This window comes from Nicotiana sylvestris, chromosome 6 (assembly GCF_000393655.2).
Source record: "Nicotiana sylvestris chromosome 6, ASM39365v2, whole genome shotgun sequence".
Lineage (NCBI taxonomy): Eukaryota > Viridiplantae > Streptophyta > Magnoliopsida > Solanales > Solanaceae > Nicotiana > Nicotiana sylvestris.
In genome coordinates, this window is record NC_091062.1 from 170,361,235 (window position 1) to 170,377,246 (window position 16,012).

Below are 16,012 nucleotides of genomic sequence, written 5' to 3' on the forward strand. Positions count from 1 at the left end.
GCTTAAGTTACTCTGAATTATGGAATCACCTGGACATTCTGTGCTGTCTCAATTTCCCCATATATACATTTCTCAACTTGCATCCTTATTTTCATCAGTTTGGATCATGAACTTGCATGTTTCTATATTAAAGAAGCATATGTTTAATCTTTAATCTTCTCCTAACTGCAAGAAAATGGAAAGCATTTCCAAAATAAGAAAGAAGAAAAAGATATTACATCAGAACTGAGGATGTACTCACAGGCCTCACTAGATGAAACAATAAAGAAATAATGAGGTACAAGCATCTATAAAAACACTTTATATTTATGAATAGAGATTCAATTCTCTACCCTTCAATGTATCTAAATCAGCCAACGCTCATTGTGCTTGACCTTTACCCTGACTAATATCTATAAATTAGCCGAAAAGGGACTTTTTTTTAGATGATAACATGTCGAAATGGGGGCACATTTGGTAACAAAAGTTGCGTTTTTCTTCTCAACACAGATGCTGTAATTACACATGGCTGTTTGAATTTGTTTTTGGATTCTGGCTTCTTCAAAACTTGCAAAACACAAATCCAGCCGGTTGAGAATGATGAATATGCAGCTGTTTAATCATAAAGCCCCTCTTGTTCCCAGACATCGACAAGAAAGTCTACCATTTCCTGATAATTAAAATGCAGAACAGTCAGCAACTAGCTATGAGGAATACGGAAACAAAAACTATTAAGCTAATTTGATTACTAACCGACAGAGGAATTGGTTGAGGGAAACGCTTATTGGTCCCTAGTAAAGTTTCGTAACTTGTATCAAAACTGCAATTTTATGATGGTAGAATAGACTTGTTAAAAATGTATATGTACTGTTAACTAATACAGTATAATGTGCAATAGTTGAAATTAGTAGCAGGATACCACTAATTCAAAACCAAATTGTTTCAGGATGAATAAGAGAACCCCTTGAAAATAGTTACCAGCAGAAACTACTAAACCTAAAGACTTGAAGTTTCAAATAATGGCCTGTAGGGGCCTAATTCATTTTCTTTCTTTCCTTTGTTATTTTTTCCTTTTAGTCAAAGGGTCTTCATGCTTAGACTTCCAAATTTGTGAAAACACATACCCTAATTTGGGTTCTCGAACTGAAGCACGCTTCTGTGATGTTTTACTTCCACACCACTGTTGCCTTGTTTGATTCCAAAGAAGTAGACCTGCTCCAGGCAATGTTTAATTCAGTGATACATAATGAAAATACAGAGAGTATCAGAGTATTAAACTTATTAAGCTGAGCAAAGATTAACGGAACAGCACAAGAACATGCTTTAGAAGCTTAGTTATGCTCTCTCCAGTCTATGCCTCAAATAATGGAATTTCTGCAAAGCCCACAAGTCCTTTTTTTTGGCCCATAAGTAAATTAGTCATTTCTAGAAAAATGAAAGCTAACTAAGATCCCCTCCCCCCTTTTAAAATTTTTAAAAAAAAAAACACACACACATTGAGCTAATTTCACGTGCATCAAGTGTTTATGACATTTTGGGTCAACCAATAGAAAAAAGGTGAAGAAATATGAACATTTGCAAGAAAACCCCAATACGAAGCCATTTTTTGGCCCATTCATTGAGGCAGCTTGAAGGAGCTTTGGAGCAACGATAAAATTGTCTCCGTGTGACCTATAGGTCACAATTCGAGCCGTGGAAGCAATCAATAATGCTTGCATTAGGGTAGGCTGTCCACATCACATCCCTAGGGGTGCGGCCCTTCCCCGGACCCTGTGTGAGTGCGAGATGCTTTGTGCATCGGGCTGCCCTTTCCATTGAGGCAGTTTGGCATGACAAAAAGAAATTGAAGCAGTTGGGGTCGCTAGGTGGGTCAAAGTTCAGGAGTTCCCCTTATTAGCAAGTCAAGTCAAGAAATGTACTATCAGATATTTTTTAACTTTTTCGGTAGCAATCCCATGAAAGTACCCTGCCAAGGGTTATCTACTCTTCCAAATTGTCGTCATGATTTTTGCCTCTGTATTTGCGTATAATAATGAGACGTCACTGATTCCCATGCAGGATTAGTCGCTACTGGTAAACAATTAGGGGAATTCGTATCAAAACAAAAGGAGATAAAAAGATGCACTTGCCATGATTTACAAATTCTGAAGTGTTGTTCGTGGTGCCAGAGTTACTGTGAGGATCAAGGGGTGGATTTGAAGTGCTAATTGATGTGATACTTCTCTGCGAAGGAAATGTGCTATTCTCCATCTCGCCCGCACTACTGCTCCAAAAGTCGTCTCTTAAATTAGCTTTCCTCAACCGTTGGCTTGGAACTTTCAGTCTCTTGGATGGCCTATCCGCTGAAACAACATGGGGAGATTTCATACAGCATCCAAGACAACTTCTGCTCTGTTGCAACCAGGTTTATAACCATTGAAATTGATTAGTGGAGCAAAAAACTTTGATAGCATAGCTCCAACTAAATTCAACATTCTAAGTTTGGAACCCATTTCAGAACTACCAAGTGCTCAGGGAAACATAAACTGTGTCAAAGCATGGCCCATGGCCCATGCATTGTTCTGCAACCTTTTAGAAAGGACACCTGATGTGCCGTGGCGACTACAGAAAGCAACTGACAATAGTTGATTCAGCTATAAATCCATGGACAACCTAGTAAGGCCCTAATAGGGCCATGTTACAGATGTAAGCTGCAGATGGGCATGAACAAACCATCGGCTATCATTAATCAAGTCACCAAAGAGTAGTGGCATACACAAATCAAAATACGGGAATCTATGGTCCCACAAACAGTCACAAACATTGAAACTTCAAAATCCAGGTATCAAGAACAACAAAGGATCTAAGAAAACTGATAACTAAATGCATTTACAAGCTACAAAGTTAATAGGAGTAGTTAATAAATTCTAGGTATTGATCTCAAAAGTGATTACTTATAGTTTCAGCACAAATTACTATCCTGCACCAAATATAAGACATCGGACAAAAGTAAACTCTTACATTACAAGAGCTCTGCATTATTTCTTCAACTTTTCCATCACCAAACCAATAAGGACTCGAAAATATTCTCCAAAATACCAAAACTATGAATCCATGAATAACACCTATTATACATGGCTAGATGAAAGCTTTTCACGCTGTAGCTCAACAAGACAATTTTTTTAATAAGTAGCTAAAAAAAATATTACATGCAGAATGCGTCCTTCAAGCAAGAAACACCTTATCATAACAGGCAAAGCATGAAAATAAAGGAACCAGCTCATTTCTGTTTTATGCACTTGCTTAGCCTCTAAGCAAGTAAAAGATTCCAAATCACCAAATAAAAGCCAAGAGCTGCAATTTACATAAGTTTGCTTAGCCCTGTCTCATTTTCTTTAATTTCAAGAATAACAAAACTTTCCCTTTTTCTTCCCAGAGTAAACAGATCATCCGCGCCTAAAGGCAAATCTAGGATTTTAATTCAATGAGAACATACTATATTCATTACTACCTTATGACTGTAGTTACAATCTTAGCAAAATATTCACATAAACTTTCACACACACCTCATATATATGGTTCAAGCTGAAGGCAATAGTATGGCCACATGTGCCATACTACTACATCCCTATCCGCAGAAGCAAATACAAAATAACAACTACTATTACTCCTCAATCCCAAACTCAAGTTGGGGTCGCACTTTGCTCCAATTAAGTTTATCTCAGGCCAATATTATACAGCAATAAAGATAGAAATAGAAAAAGAAGACAGAAAACATCCCCGAGTGGCGGAGTGTTCAATAAATTATAGTTCAGAAAGACACATAGGGAAAGAATCGAGTTACTCACCCCATGCAAGCCAAGATACGGGATATCCAAGATGCAACTGATCTACAAAGTTGCATTTACAAGCAATAATCCGGCAAAATAAACAAATAGGTTTTTCTCAAAGCTTATATCAACCTTTGGACCTCCAATAAGGAAAGAAAACACATCCCCTACCTGCAGTAGAAGCTCAAAATAAGCGCAAAAATCAAAACTTTCCCTAATCAAATCAGTTAAGGCCGACTATATGAATCCCTTGTATTCATTCTGCTCTATTCAGATATTGGATAAATCCTCTGTATCCTACACAACATATAAGTCTCTCAAACTGCCGACAATGCAGAAAACTAAAAAGCAACAAAAAGTTGTCTTTTTTTTCTTCTTCTTTTTATTACTATTAAGTCATGTTAATTTCTTTTGAAATAAAGAAGGAAGGGAATTTTTGGAATTCAAACCTGTGGAAAATTGCCAAACAGGTTATGGGATGTGATTTTCTTGCCCGTTCTGCAAGTCTTGATCTTTGGGTCAATAAATAAACGCTGAAAAACGAAAGAAAAGTGAAATTCTCGATGGGTTTTTTCTCCTCCCTCTATTTCTCTGTCCCTTGTGTCCTTGATTTGTAGATATATTAATTGTCAGTCAAAAATTGGAGACACGGAAACAGTGAAGAAAAGGAACAGTCGTGCTGAGCTGCTGGTGTGGCCAATGGTGCCGGGTAAAGGTATGGGTTGTGGGCCTGGTGGTCTTTTTCTAATAAATTAGAATATAATTTTCTAGCTTTGTGAGAACACAAAGCGCCTGTAGCTCAGTGGATAGAGCGTCTGTTTCCTAAGCAGAAAGTCGTAGGTTCGACCCCTATCTGGCGCATCCGTTGGTTTTATATCCTTTTTCTCCAATTGCTTTTCGGTTAACCAACTAATTGGACCAAGTGTTACATACAACCCCTAAGACTCCCTTTTACGCCTAGGTATCACATACACCTAGGCACTGACTTTAAAACTCGTCACTAAGGCCTAAGACTTATTTACTTATATATCCAGCATCTCTCTCATTTTTTTCTCGATGTAGAATTAGCCTAAGAATATCACATGCATCCCCCTTACGATTAGAGTGTCACAAAATCATAGCCGAAAAATTAGGGTGTCACAAAATCATAGCCGAAAAATGTCTTATCTTTCTCAAATTGTTTAAGCAAAGACAATGTTGGATACGAATATAGTTTATCAAATTGTTATTCAGGCTAGTCTCAAACATTCAGGCTACTCATCTTTCTCAAATTGTTTAAGCAAAGACAATGTTGGATACGAATATAGTTTATCAGATTGTTATTCACGATAGTTTATTTGAGGTTGTGTTACATACAACCCCTAAGGTGTCAAATACACCTCCCTTTTACGCCTAGGTATCACATACACCTAGGCACGCATGACTTTAAAACTCGTCACTAAGGCCGAAGACTTATTTACTTATATATCCAGCATCTCTCCCATATTTTCTCGATGTAGAATTCGCCTAGGATATCACATACATCTCCCTTACGATTAGGGTGTCACAAAATCATAGCCAAAAAATGCCTCATCTTTCTCAAATTGTTTAAGCAAAGACAATGTTGGATACGAATATAGTTTATCAGATTGTTATTCAGGCTAGTCTCAAACATTCAGGCTACTCATCTTTCTCAAATTGTTTAAGCAAAGACAATGTTGGATACGAATATAGTTTATCAGATTGTTATTCAGGATAGTCTCAAACATTCAGGCTAGGGGTGTTACATACAACCCCTAGGGTGTCACATACACCTCCCTTTTACGCCTAGGTATCACATACACCTAGGCACGCATGACTTTAAAACTCGTCACTAAAGCCTAAGACCTATTTACTTATATATCCAGCATCTCTCCCGTATTTTCTCGATGTAGAATTCGCCTAGGATATCACATATATACCCTTTACGATTATGGTGTCACAAAATCATAGCCGAAAAATGCCTCATCTTTCTCAAATTGTTTAAGCAAAGACAATGTTGGATACGAATATAGTTTATCAGATTGTTATTCAGGCTAGTGTCAAACATTTTTCATGAAGATCTTATATTCGAAGCTTAAGAAAGTTATCTCCTTGAATACTTTGATGTTTATGCTTAATTAATCTTTTATTTTTCACAGCATATGCTGGTTATCCAAAACATATAAGTCCATTTGTCTCCATATCGAGAGTGCTACTCCTAGTAAGCCCATCACCTTTTATTATATGGTGAATGATCGAATCACACCTATATAGTAATATTTTTGTCCATATTGTCCTTTTCCTCCCTTAAATATAATAAAAATCGTTGGAAAAAACAAATGAAACTGCACCGAGTTTTTGGCCTAAAACATCCCTCAACAATACATCAAATTTAAACAAAATCCTTGTGCTACACAATAAACAGAAAAAATATCCCTAAAATATTTCTAAAGATGGCAAGAATCGTCCATTTGTTATTCTTTGTTAAGAAATTAACGACTTAAACCAAAAAATGTGCCACTCACATGACTTCCCCGCTAATTCTCATATTATGTCCTCTCCCTGACCATCTTCATCCTCTAGCGAAAAATATAGCTCCATTAACTAATTCAAAGTGGCACTCACATGATTATGAAAGTCACAAGGACTTAATCTCAAACGTTATGTAATTACATGCATAGTAAAGGAGTATAAATTTATTTTTATAAATCTTTTTAATCCAAAGACACATCTAGCATACAATGAACCTTTTCAAACTCACTGCTCGTTTTCTTCTTCTTGACTTCAAGTTGCTTCACAATCACTGCATCACCAAAAGATGTATAACCCAAAAGGAGGATGTATCGGTGAAGTGTATTAATGTGATCTCAGTACGTGGCATTAAGGAAGCAACTGAAGCTAAGTAGCCTTATATTTAGGAAGTAGTTATTTCTATTTAAGATAGTGGAGTTAGTTGTAGATATCCACTTAGTTTGTTTGTGTTTCTATTATCCCCACATTTATTCACTTCCTAAAGGTTAGGTAGAAGTTATTGAGACTTTGTTTTATTTAAACTATCAGTAATATCATTTGTAGGAAGACTTTTAAGCTCCATAAATTTTATTTTTAGACTTTGTAAGTTTTACTGATTTAATTTTATTAGTGGTATCAGAGCCAGTTGACTACCACGATTTGTTTCCTCATCTCAATTCTAGAAATTCCAAAATGCGTGACCTACCAACAACCATTCCAGTTCTTAAAGGAGACAACTATCCTTTTTGGTTTATCAAGATGAAGACAATGCTTGGATCCTACGACTTGTGGGAGGTAGTTCAGAATGGTTACGCCACTTATGAAGAGGCAGATAGACTAACAGAAACTCAACGTACATAGCTGAAGGAGAAGATAAAAAAAGATGAAAAGCCTTGTCAATGATTCAACAATGCGTAAATGACAGTATGTTCCCTCGAATCATGGGTGCAAAGACATCCAAGGAAGCATGGAACATGTTGCAAAAGGAGTTCCAAGGATCGAACCAAGCCATTGTTGTCAAAGTTCAACCCTTGAGATGAGATTTTGAAAATCTCACAATGAAGAACACAGAGAAGTTTGTTGATTTTCCAGTCATGCCCAGACCATTGTGAACCAACGTAGGGCATATAAGTTGTCGAAAATTTTTTAAGAGATTTACTGGCAAAATTTGACTTAGTTATGACAGCAATTGAAGAGTCAAAAGATCCAAGTGAATATTCAAATCATGACTTAATGGGATCACTTTTATCCCATGAGCATAGATTGAAAAAGTTTGAAGGCCAAAGCAGTATGGAACAAGCATTTCAAATGAGGTTGAATGTTAATGGACGAGAAAAAGGTGTTGCAAGCAACCGAGGAAAGGAAAGAGGATCTCGTGGTAGAGGAAGAGGACATGGACAATCCTATCATAAGCAAAGTGAACAGAAAATAGAGTATCTTGAATGCAATTTCTGCAAAAAGAAGAATCATGCAGAAGAAGACTGGTGGTTCAAAGAAGAGCGCCAATGTTACAAATGTCATAAGTATGGACATTTGACGAAAAATTGTAGAGAGAAGGGAGATGTAGCAAACTTCCAAGAAGAAACAAGTGAAATAAAAGAAAAAAATCTTTTTTACTTGCTTCACAGGAACTATAGAAGCAACACAGGATGTGTGGCATCTTGACAATGGATGCAACAACCACATAACTGGCAACAAGCAGTTGTTTCATGAGCTAGATGAAAGAAAGAAGACGGTGATTACGCTAGGATATAACATCACAATCATTCCCATTGGCATCGACATTATCAAAGTGGAGATTCCTAAAGGACGACAAAATCTACTAAGCTTGGGACAAATGATGCAATCTGGTTATAACATACTTTTTGAAGGAGGAGTTTGTCAAATTTTTAACAAATTTGGCAGCAGAATGTTTAGTTGCTCGATGACATCGAACAAGATATTTCCAATGAGTTTTATGACTTTAAGTTCCTATTTTTATATTTCTGCTACAAAAAAATCAACATTATAACATAAGAGATTTTTTCATTTAAACTATGATGAGTTGAAGCATATGAGTGATATCAAAGCTATTGAAGGATTGCCTAGTTTCACACCAAGAACCAGATTATGTGAAGCCTGCATTGCTGGAAAGCAACGTCGGGAGAAGTTTGAGAAAGGAAAATCACTTAGAGTAACAAGAGCTCTCGCTTTGGTTCACGCAGATTTATGTGGACCAATGTACATAGAGTCTCTTAATGGAAGCATGTATTTTCTTTTACTCATTGATGATTTCTCAATGATGCAATGGGTATATTTTCTTTACAAAAAGTAAAGCGTATGAGATGTTCAGAAAGTTCAAGCTAGAATTAGAAAATCAGATGGGGCTCCAAATACAGGCATTAAGGACAGATCAAGGAGAAGAGTTCCTTTCAATAGAGTTCGGAAATTCTTGCTTGGAGCATAGAATTAAAAGATAGTATGCTGTGAGATACACACTACAACAAAATGGTATGGTGAAACCTAAACATTAAACCTTTGTCGAAGCAGCCAGGAGTTTAGTCAACCAAGCAAAATTGCCAAAAGGGTTTTGGGCTAAAGCTGTAGCAACAACGGTGTACGATTTCAATAGAACGACATCAACAACAAATAGAGAAAAGACGCCATATGAACTCTGGTATGGAAAAGCTCCCAAAATTGATCATCTCAAAGTTTTTGGTTCTATTTCTTATGCTTGTGTTCCCACTGAGCTTCGAAGAAAATTTGATGATAAAAGTATTAAATGCATTTTTGTTGGATATGCAAAAATTGCAAAATCTTACAAGTTATATGATCCCATAAGCAAGAGAACTGTTATTAATAGACGTTAGAATATAAGGGTCCACCAAACTCTATATAGAACCAGATTCTCTATCAGATTTAACAGTACACGCACACACACAACAGTAAATAAATGAGAAGAGGAATTTTACGTGGAAAATTTCCAGCTCAACGGGATTAAAAACCACGACCTACTCTTGTAGGATTTCAACTTCACTACTGAGCAACTTTTAGATTGCAACCTATGCAACCTAGGAATTAACCTCTTAATCCTTATTAACTTGTAATACTCTATTACAAGCCACTTTGTAATAACTCTATTACAAAGACTTTACAACATGGATAACTTTAGCCAAGACTCAAACACTCAGTTTTAAGGTTTACAAAGGGGTTCCTATAGAATATTTCTAAACAAGCTAGATAGGAATTACAATTGAAGAACTATGACAAAGTTACAACTCAACAAAGGACATATAATGACTTGATATAGGAACTGGTCCATAGTTGATTTGTTCTTTGTTCTTGAAGCACTTGAAACTTTCTTGTTGGATAGTCACGTGAATGAGCTTATGAAAAGTTCAAGTAAATATGTTTTACCTTCCTTGATTATATATATATATATATATATATATATATATATATATATATATATATATATATATATATGACACCATTTACAATGATGTGAGCAAGGTAGGTAAAAATTCTTCCCTGAAAAGTTGACTGCAGCACTGTTCATGCACTGTAGTGTGTGCAGGCAGCAACTTTCCAGCTGGAGAATCATAACATAAAGTTGTAGAGTTGAATCATAACCTATGTTGAATCCCAACCTAGAACCTTGAGATCCTAAGGTCTTGTGAATGTGTAACAGGTTCCTTATCTGGTTCTGGATAGTAAGTTTATTAGATCATCAAAATATAAAGCAAAGTACTTATGAACAAAGTACTTGTAACCTATCAATTTCCCTCTTTTTGATGACGACAAACTCATAATTGAAAATCCCAGAAATAACCACATAGAACCAGACTGTAAACCAGAAGGATCTTAAGTTTCTCCTTGAAACTTTGCATTCTCCCTTAATCAGTACCTGAACCTCTATGAGTTCCCCCGAATGAGTTCCCCCTGAATCTGTATTTGTCCCCCTTCAGATTATTATTCGTTTATGCTCTTTATTATTAAATTAATCTTTCCCCTTTTGGAAACATAAAAATCATATAACAAGTAAGTATTATAAAGAAGTCTAGCATAGTTAACTCATGCCACGTGTGTGCACACAACATGATAGAAAACAAAAACAAAAGAGCAGCAATATAAACAACAAAAAGGAAATTACTTCCATTAACCAGATTTGGACTTTTACAGGCGGGAGCAGAATCATTGTTATCATCCATAGTTTAAAACTAACAAAAAATAATTGCCACAAATAAAGAAAAACATCACCAAAAACAACTTAAGAAGATGGACACTGGAAACTAGACACTGAGGGGACATTCTTTAGGGGACACTGGAGGAAGGGGGCTTGGAAGAGGCAGCAAGGGTTTGGAGGACAAGATCCATGCGAGCATTCGCGGATATTTGCTTATTGAGTAGTCTTTCTTTTAGGTCCTCCACTTGTTTCCTGAGTTCAACATTTTCCTTTGTTAGGCGTGCAACTTCTGAGCTATGAGAACTATTAGAACCATGTGCCTCTTGTAACTGACTGAGCTGACTCTCAAGAATTGCGTTCCTAGCCTTCAACTTCCGGATCTCCTTTGTGGTATTGTTCTGAGCATTTATCAGTTGAGAGATAGTGGAAGTGCTTCCAACTCCTCCGACCTTGTCAATGCACTCACACTCCTCAAGAGTAGTTTCTAAAAAGGATTGCTTTTTAGTGCCCCATTTTTCCGTCCCAGAGGTACTTTGAAGAACTCAAAGACCTTTGTGATAAGAAAACCATAAGGTAGTCCAGAATTCCCATCCTTAAGGTTTTTTACCTCCTGCATATACTCAATCATTATGGTAGGCAAATTGATGGAGGTAAAATTACCAAGGCTTCCATAAGGAACATGTCAGCTTTGGATGCAACAGATCTTCTCTCAGTACAGGGAAGCAATACTTTGTTAACCATGCAACTGATATGATGGAAGGAGTGCCTTCTTATGCACTTGTTCCCCATGTTGTATTGCCTTGTCCTTAACAGTGGTATTTCTGAAGTTTGATGTGCAGGAACCCTGAGCAGACGACAGTCCTTCGGTAGGAACACCTAGAATTGACCCCAATAAGGCAGAGTCCATTTATGTCCACCCCATTTATCAACAAACAGATTTGATCACCCTCTATTGTGAAGAGGTTGGTATAGAAACTCCGTACCTCCTCCTCATACACTTTAGGAACCTCATTTATAAACAAATTTGTCCATTGTTGAGAATCACAAATGTCCACTAATTGTCTCATCCTAGCAAGTTCTAGAATGTCAGAGACAAATGTGCGGCCCCACAGTACTTTCTGATTTCTCAACTTCCTTTTCTCAAAACTTAGAGGCTCACTAACTTTTGCTTTCTTGGTGTAACCAGGTTCCTCATCATCATCCATTTTTCTTTTTACTGACTTGCGAACAGACTTTTCCTTCTCCACTGACTTTTTCTGCATAAGTTCGCCAGATTTTTCCACTTCTTCATCATCAGACTTGTCACCACTCTCTTTTAGTGTCTTGTCACCAGAATTTTCACCAACTTTTCACAGGAAGCAGCATTAGCACTCTTGGAAGGACCTTCAGCATTTGTAAAAGTGTGCCTTATAGATTGAGAGTGAGAGTGCTTCTACTTCGAGAACTTGTGGGTTAAGGAACTAGGTTCCTCTTCAGCTTCCTCATCCACATTTACCACAAGGACGACTTTTTCATGCACAACTTTTCCATCCTTTACCAGCCTTCTCTTTCTCTTGCTCCTTTGACTCTTCTTGAGAGTAGACTCCATAGCCTCCTTTTGCTGCAACCGAGTAATGGGTCGCTTAGGGGTTGACTCTGGAGCTGCAACTGGCTTACTCCTAGCCTTGATAAAACTAACATATGCCAAATCATCTATGTATTCTTCACTATTAGAATTTCTCTTAGGCACCACCATATTCAGAGGCTCATCATAGAAGTGGGGAGAAGGAGCAGGATGAACACTACCCTAGGGAGATGACCCTTGACTTGGATCCTCCGTGGAGGGATTAGGTTCATCACTTGGGACCCAGTAGTGTCATCTTGAGTAGATTGTTCAAAAAGAAAACGAGTGCTCCCCAATCTTCTGTGGGCTGAGGCTCTTCCCCCTAAACTCAGACACTCATCCACCTTCCTCTACAACAACCCCTTCTGAAGCAATGGAAATCATATTTTCTATACCTTCTCTTTCTTGTGGTTTCATGGAAATTTCAGCAGAGGGAAGAGTGATACCTGTAGAATCGCGGACCGTCATGGTTGTCTCAATCTCCTCTTGACTAATCACTGGTTCTTCACTCGAGTGCCCAAACATGGTGAGAGTTGATAATTCCTGAACAAGGTTCCCTTATTTACCCTGTCCACCCTTTTTACTCTGTTTGACTGGTGAGACTGGAGGAGGACAAACATTCTCAAACTTGATCAGATAAGAAACAGAATCGGAGTGGGTAGTAGAAGGAGTTGAGTGTGGATGAGACTCTGATTTAAGGTTTGGACTAGTGATTGTGTTGGGTCAGGAGTTCACCGGTAGAATGCTGACTGGTGAGGACTCAATCACAGTATTGTCAGGCACACTGGAGGTTGCTTGATTTTTAGACATGGTAAGCTTGTACTCGAAGGATTGTGGATTTGAGAAGAGAGAAGACAAAGAAGAGATTTTGAATTTGGAAGAGAATGGTTGTGATGTTGATTTATTTATGATGAGAGATCGGTTCTGAAATAGCGACAACCTTTGGCTTGTGGAGTTGTATCGTTCAGAAAAAGGTGTGACACTTTGGATGAAAAGACATAACTTAAAGAGACTGTCACGTTGATGATGAACCCTTTTTTCAACATATACTGCAGCATCCGCTTCTGTAGTCATCATGCGTGTCTACCTGTAATGGTATAGAGGTGAGTTAGACTTAGCCAGAAAATACTTTAGCTACTTTTACCTGACTATGACTTTCATAACCAATCACGAGGAACTAGGTTTTTAGTTGGTTTTTATCATCTCTAGTGCAAGATGATTTTTCTCGGAATATTTTCTTTCCAGGGCTTTGGTGAAGATGTCTGCAACTTGATATTCAGCAATCAATGTATTTGACCTTCTTGAGTTGGACTTAACTTCTTTCAATTTGCTTCTTGGTCCACAGCATTTGAGCACAATAGGAGGTTGATGATACATATTGTGTTTCAGCTGTTGAGAGTGCCATTGAACTTTGCTTCCTTGAGCCTCATGAGACAAGATAGGAACCCGGAGAATGTCCCATTTCAGGCGAGCTTTTCCTATCCATTACTTGAAGGATAGTAGAGAACCAGGTCCTGTGTTCCTCTAAGATATCTCAAAATTGTTACACCAGCCTTCAGATGAGACTCTTTTGGATTTGGTTAAAACCTTGCACAGAACCCAACTCTGAGCACGATGTTTGGTCTACTTGTAGTGAGATACAGGAGTGATTCAGTAATGTCTCTATGTATGGTTTGATTTAGAGGAGAATCAGGCTCGTTCATGTCTAGGCGTGTAGTTGTGACAATGAGAGTGTTGATGACTTGTGATGCTTCTATGTCAAACCCTTTTTGACAACTCAATTTTCAGTTTCAGTTGTTGTAGTTATGGAACCAGGTTCCTTACTGGAATCAATGAGTGTTCTCTATTTTGATTAGTATTTCTGTTCTCTCTTGAGATGAGTACATTAGGAGGATTTCTCCATCTCTTTTAGCATCGAATTTTCAAAGCCAATACTTCCTATTATTGAGAGCATAACAATTGTACCAGAATTTCCTCAAATGAGTCAGCAACTTTGGTCAATATGTTTGCGATCCCTCTATCAAATAATATTGATTGTGCCCAATCTTCAAGATTCATGTTCTTCTTTTCACAACTCCATTTTCTATGGTGTTCTTGGAGCTAAGAGGTTGAATAATTCTTCTTTAAATACATAATTCTTCCATTCTGGCATTATCCAAACTTATTTCATGATTTGATCTGATGTAAACCACATTTGTTTCTATCTATACTTAGATCTTCTTGACAAAAGCTACAATTACTTAAAAGATCTCATTCTTGGTTCTGATGAACAAAGTCCAAGTGAACTTGGAGTAGTCATTCACTGTCAATAGATATTTTTTCTTTTTTTCCTGTTAGGCTCTCTCATTGCTCCACACAAATTCATATGAGGAAGATCAAGCGGCCTTGAGGTGTTGATTGCCCCTTTTTGGTCTTAAATGGAGATCTGACATACTTTCTGTTTGCACAGGCATTGCACACTTTGTGTTCCTTGATACTCAGCTTGGTCAGATCACGAACCAGGTCCTTCAGGGCCAGTTTATTCAGTGATGAAACACTTGCATATCCCGACCTTCTGTCCCATAGTTCAACATTGTTTTCAATAGCTCTCAACCAACTTACATCACCGCTCTGCAGAGGCTCAAAGCCATCAACATAAGTATTCGTATATCTTTTGGCTACAACATCACCTCACCAGTCATAGGATTTGAGATTGCGCATATCCTGGACAAAAATTTTACTTTATTTCCCTTGACACATATCTTCAAATTCCTAAAGTGTACCCCTTTTAGCTATTTTCAAAAGGGTACACTCTCTCCTTGCATGGCTTTTAGTGAAGGAAAATTGATTGATTGTTTTCAGTCATGTACTTTGAGCAGCTGTTGTCCATATGTTATTGTTGGCTGCTCATCTTCACTGCTCCCTGCTCAAGAAAATCATGGGTTAGATTTAGGAACCCAAACGAGTTTGGGTCCCTTGTTAAGAGAGAAGGGATGAATGAGTGCTTTCATAGTCCAAGCAGGCAAAATGCGTTTCATATTTGAAGGACCAGGTCCTCGAGCAGTAGTTACTCTCTCATCAATGTGAACAACTAATTTTTGACCACACCCAAATTATATACTATTTTAGTATAAATATTTTCTTTAGGTCTAATCTTAATATATATATATATACTTATAGAACATATTTTATTTCTATTTGTAAAAAAAATTACAATCTATATATATATGATTTCTTTTAATTAGAATTTGAATAATTAAGTTATGTATTTTTCTTAGTATTATTTAAATTGTATGTAAATAGTTAGACTTCTTTTGTTTTTCTTAGTCTAAAGTTAGTTAGTTAATATTCTTGTCTTAATATTTTAACTAGTATTAGTACTCGCGTGGATGCGCGGACACTAATCATGTCAAATATTTAAGTTATTTGGATTGTATGTAAATAATCTTAAAATTTACACTTTCTCAGTAAATATAGATAATCATTGGATATTACCTACATGAAAAAAATTAACCATTTCTTCTATTATTTTTTTTATACCATTCTCACTGGTGTCATTGAATCCTAAAAATAGCCAGGAAACAAAATAATAACTCATATTGGCAAAACAATCAAATGTTGAGACAATGAATGACTCTTTGGATAAGACTTAATTCTTTTACCACTACTTGAACTCTTATTTGGTGTGTTGATATCTCTTAAAAATATTTCTTTCTTAAAATTTCAGTTTCTAAAACATTATTTTTCAGTAATAATTATTTTTATAATAATGTAATTGAAATATTATTCTTAATTCAAAACTCATTTTAGTTGGCTATCTAAAAATATAAAAAAATTCTTTAGCTAGTGAATTCTTTTTACTCCATTTTGATATTTGACATTAACCATATTAAATATCTGAGTTATTTGAATTATATGTAAATAATCTTAACATTTGAACCTTCTAAATAATTATAGATAATCGTT

The 16,012-nt window shown here is 36.7% G+C and overlaps 1 protein-coding gene and 1 non-coding gene across 5 annotated transcripts; one reads left to right on the forward strand and one right to left on the reverse strand.

The window, feature by feature from the left end:
- Nucleotides 1–194: 194 nt before the first annotated feature.
- On the reverse strand, nt 195–4,469 carry LOC104246705 (uncharacterized). Of its 4 annotated transcripts, none has more exons than XM_009802581.2 (6): nt 4,238–4,469; nt 3,807–3,959; nt 2,109–2,370; nt 1,104–1,191; nt 733–799; nt 195–649 (listed from the first exon to the last, which is right to left on the reverse strand). In XM_009802581.2, the coding sequence occupies exons 3-6, from the start codon at nt 2,344–2,346 to the stop codon at nt 596–598; spliced, it is 447 nt and encodes a 148-aa protein (XP_009800883.1). In that variant the 5' UTR covers nt 2,347–2,370; nt 3,807–3,959; nt 4,238–4,469; the 3' UTR covers nt 195–595. The 4 variants fall into 4 exon arrangements, with proteins under 4 accessions (XP_009800883.1, XP_009800882.1, XP_070003731.1 ...); XM_009802580.2 differs by having other exon boundaries at nt 2,109–2,365; nt 4,238–4,419; XM_070147630.1 differs by lacking the exon at nt 3,807–3,959 and having other exon boundaries at nt 2,109–2,365; nt 4,238–4,378.
- Nucleotides 4,470–4,576: 107 nt separating this feature from the next.
- TRNAR-CCU (transfer RNA arginine (anticodon CCU)) lies at nt 4,577–4,649 on the forward strand. Its single transcript has one exon. It is a non-coding gene; the product is annotated as a tRNA-Arg (tRNA).
- Nucleotides 4,650–16,012: the final 11,363 nt, after the last annotated feature.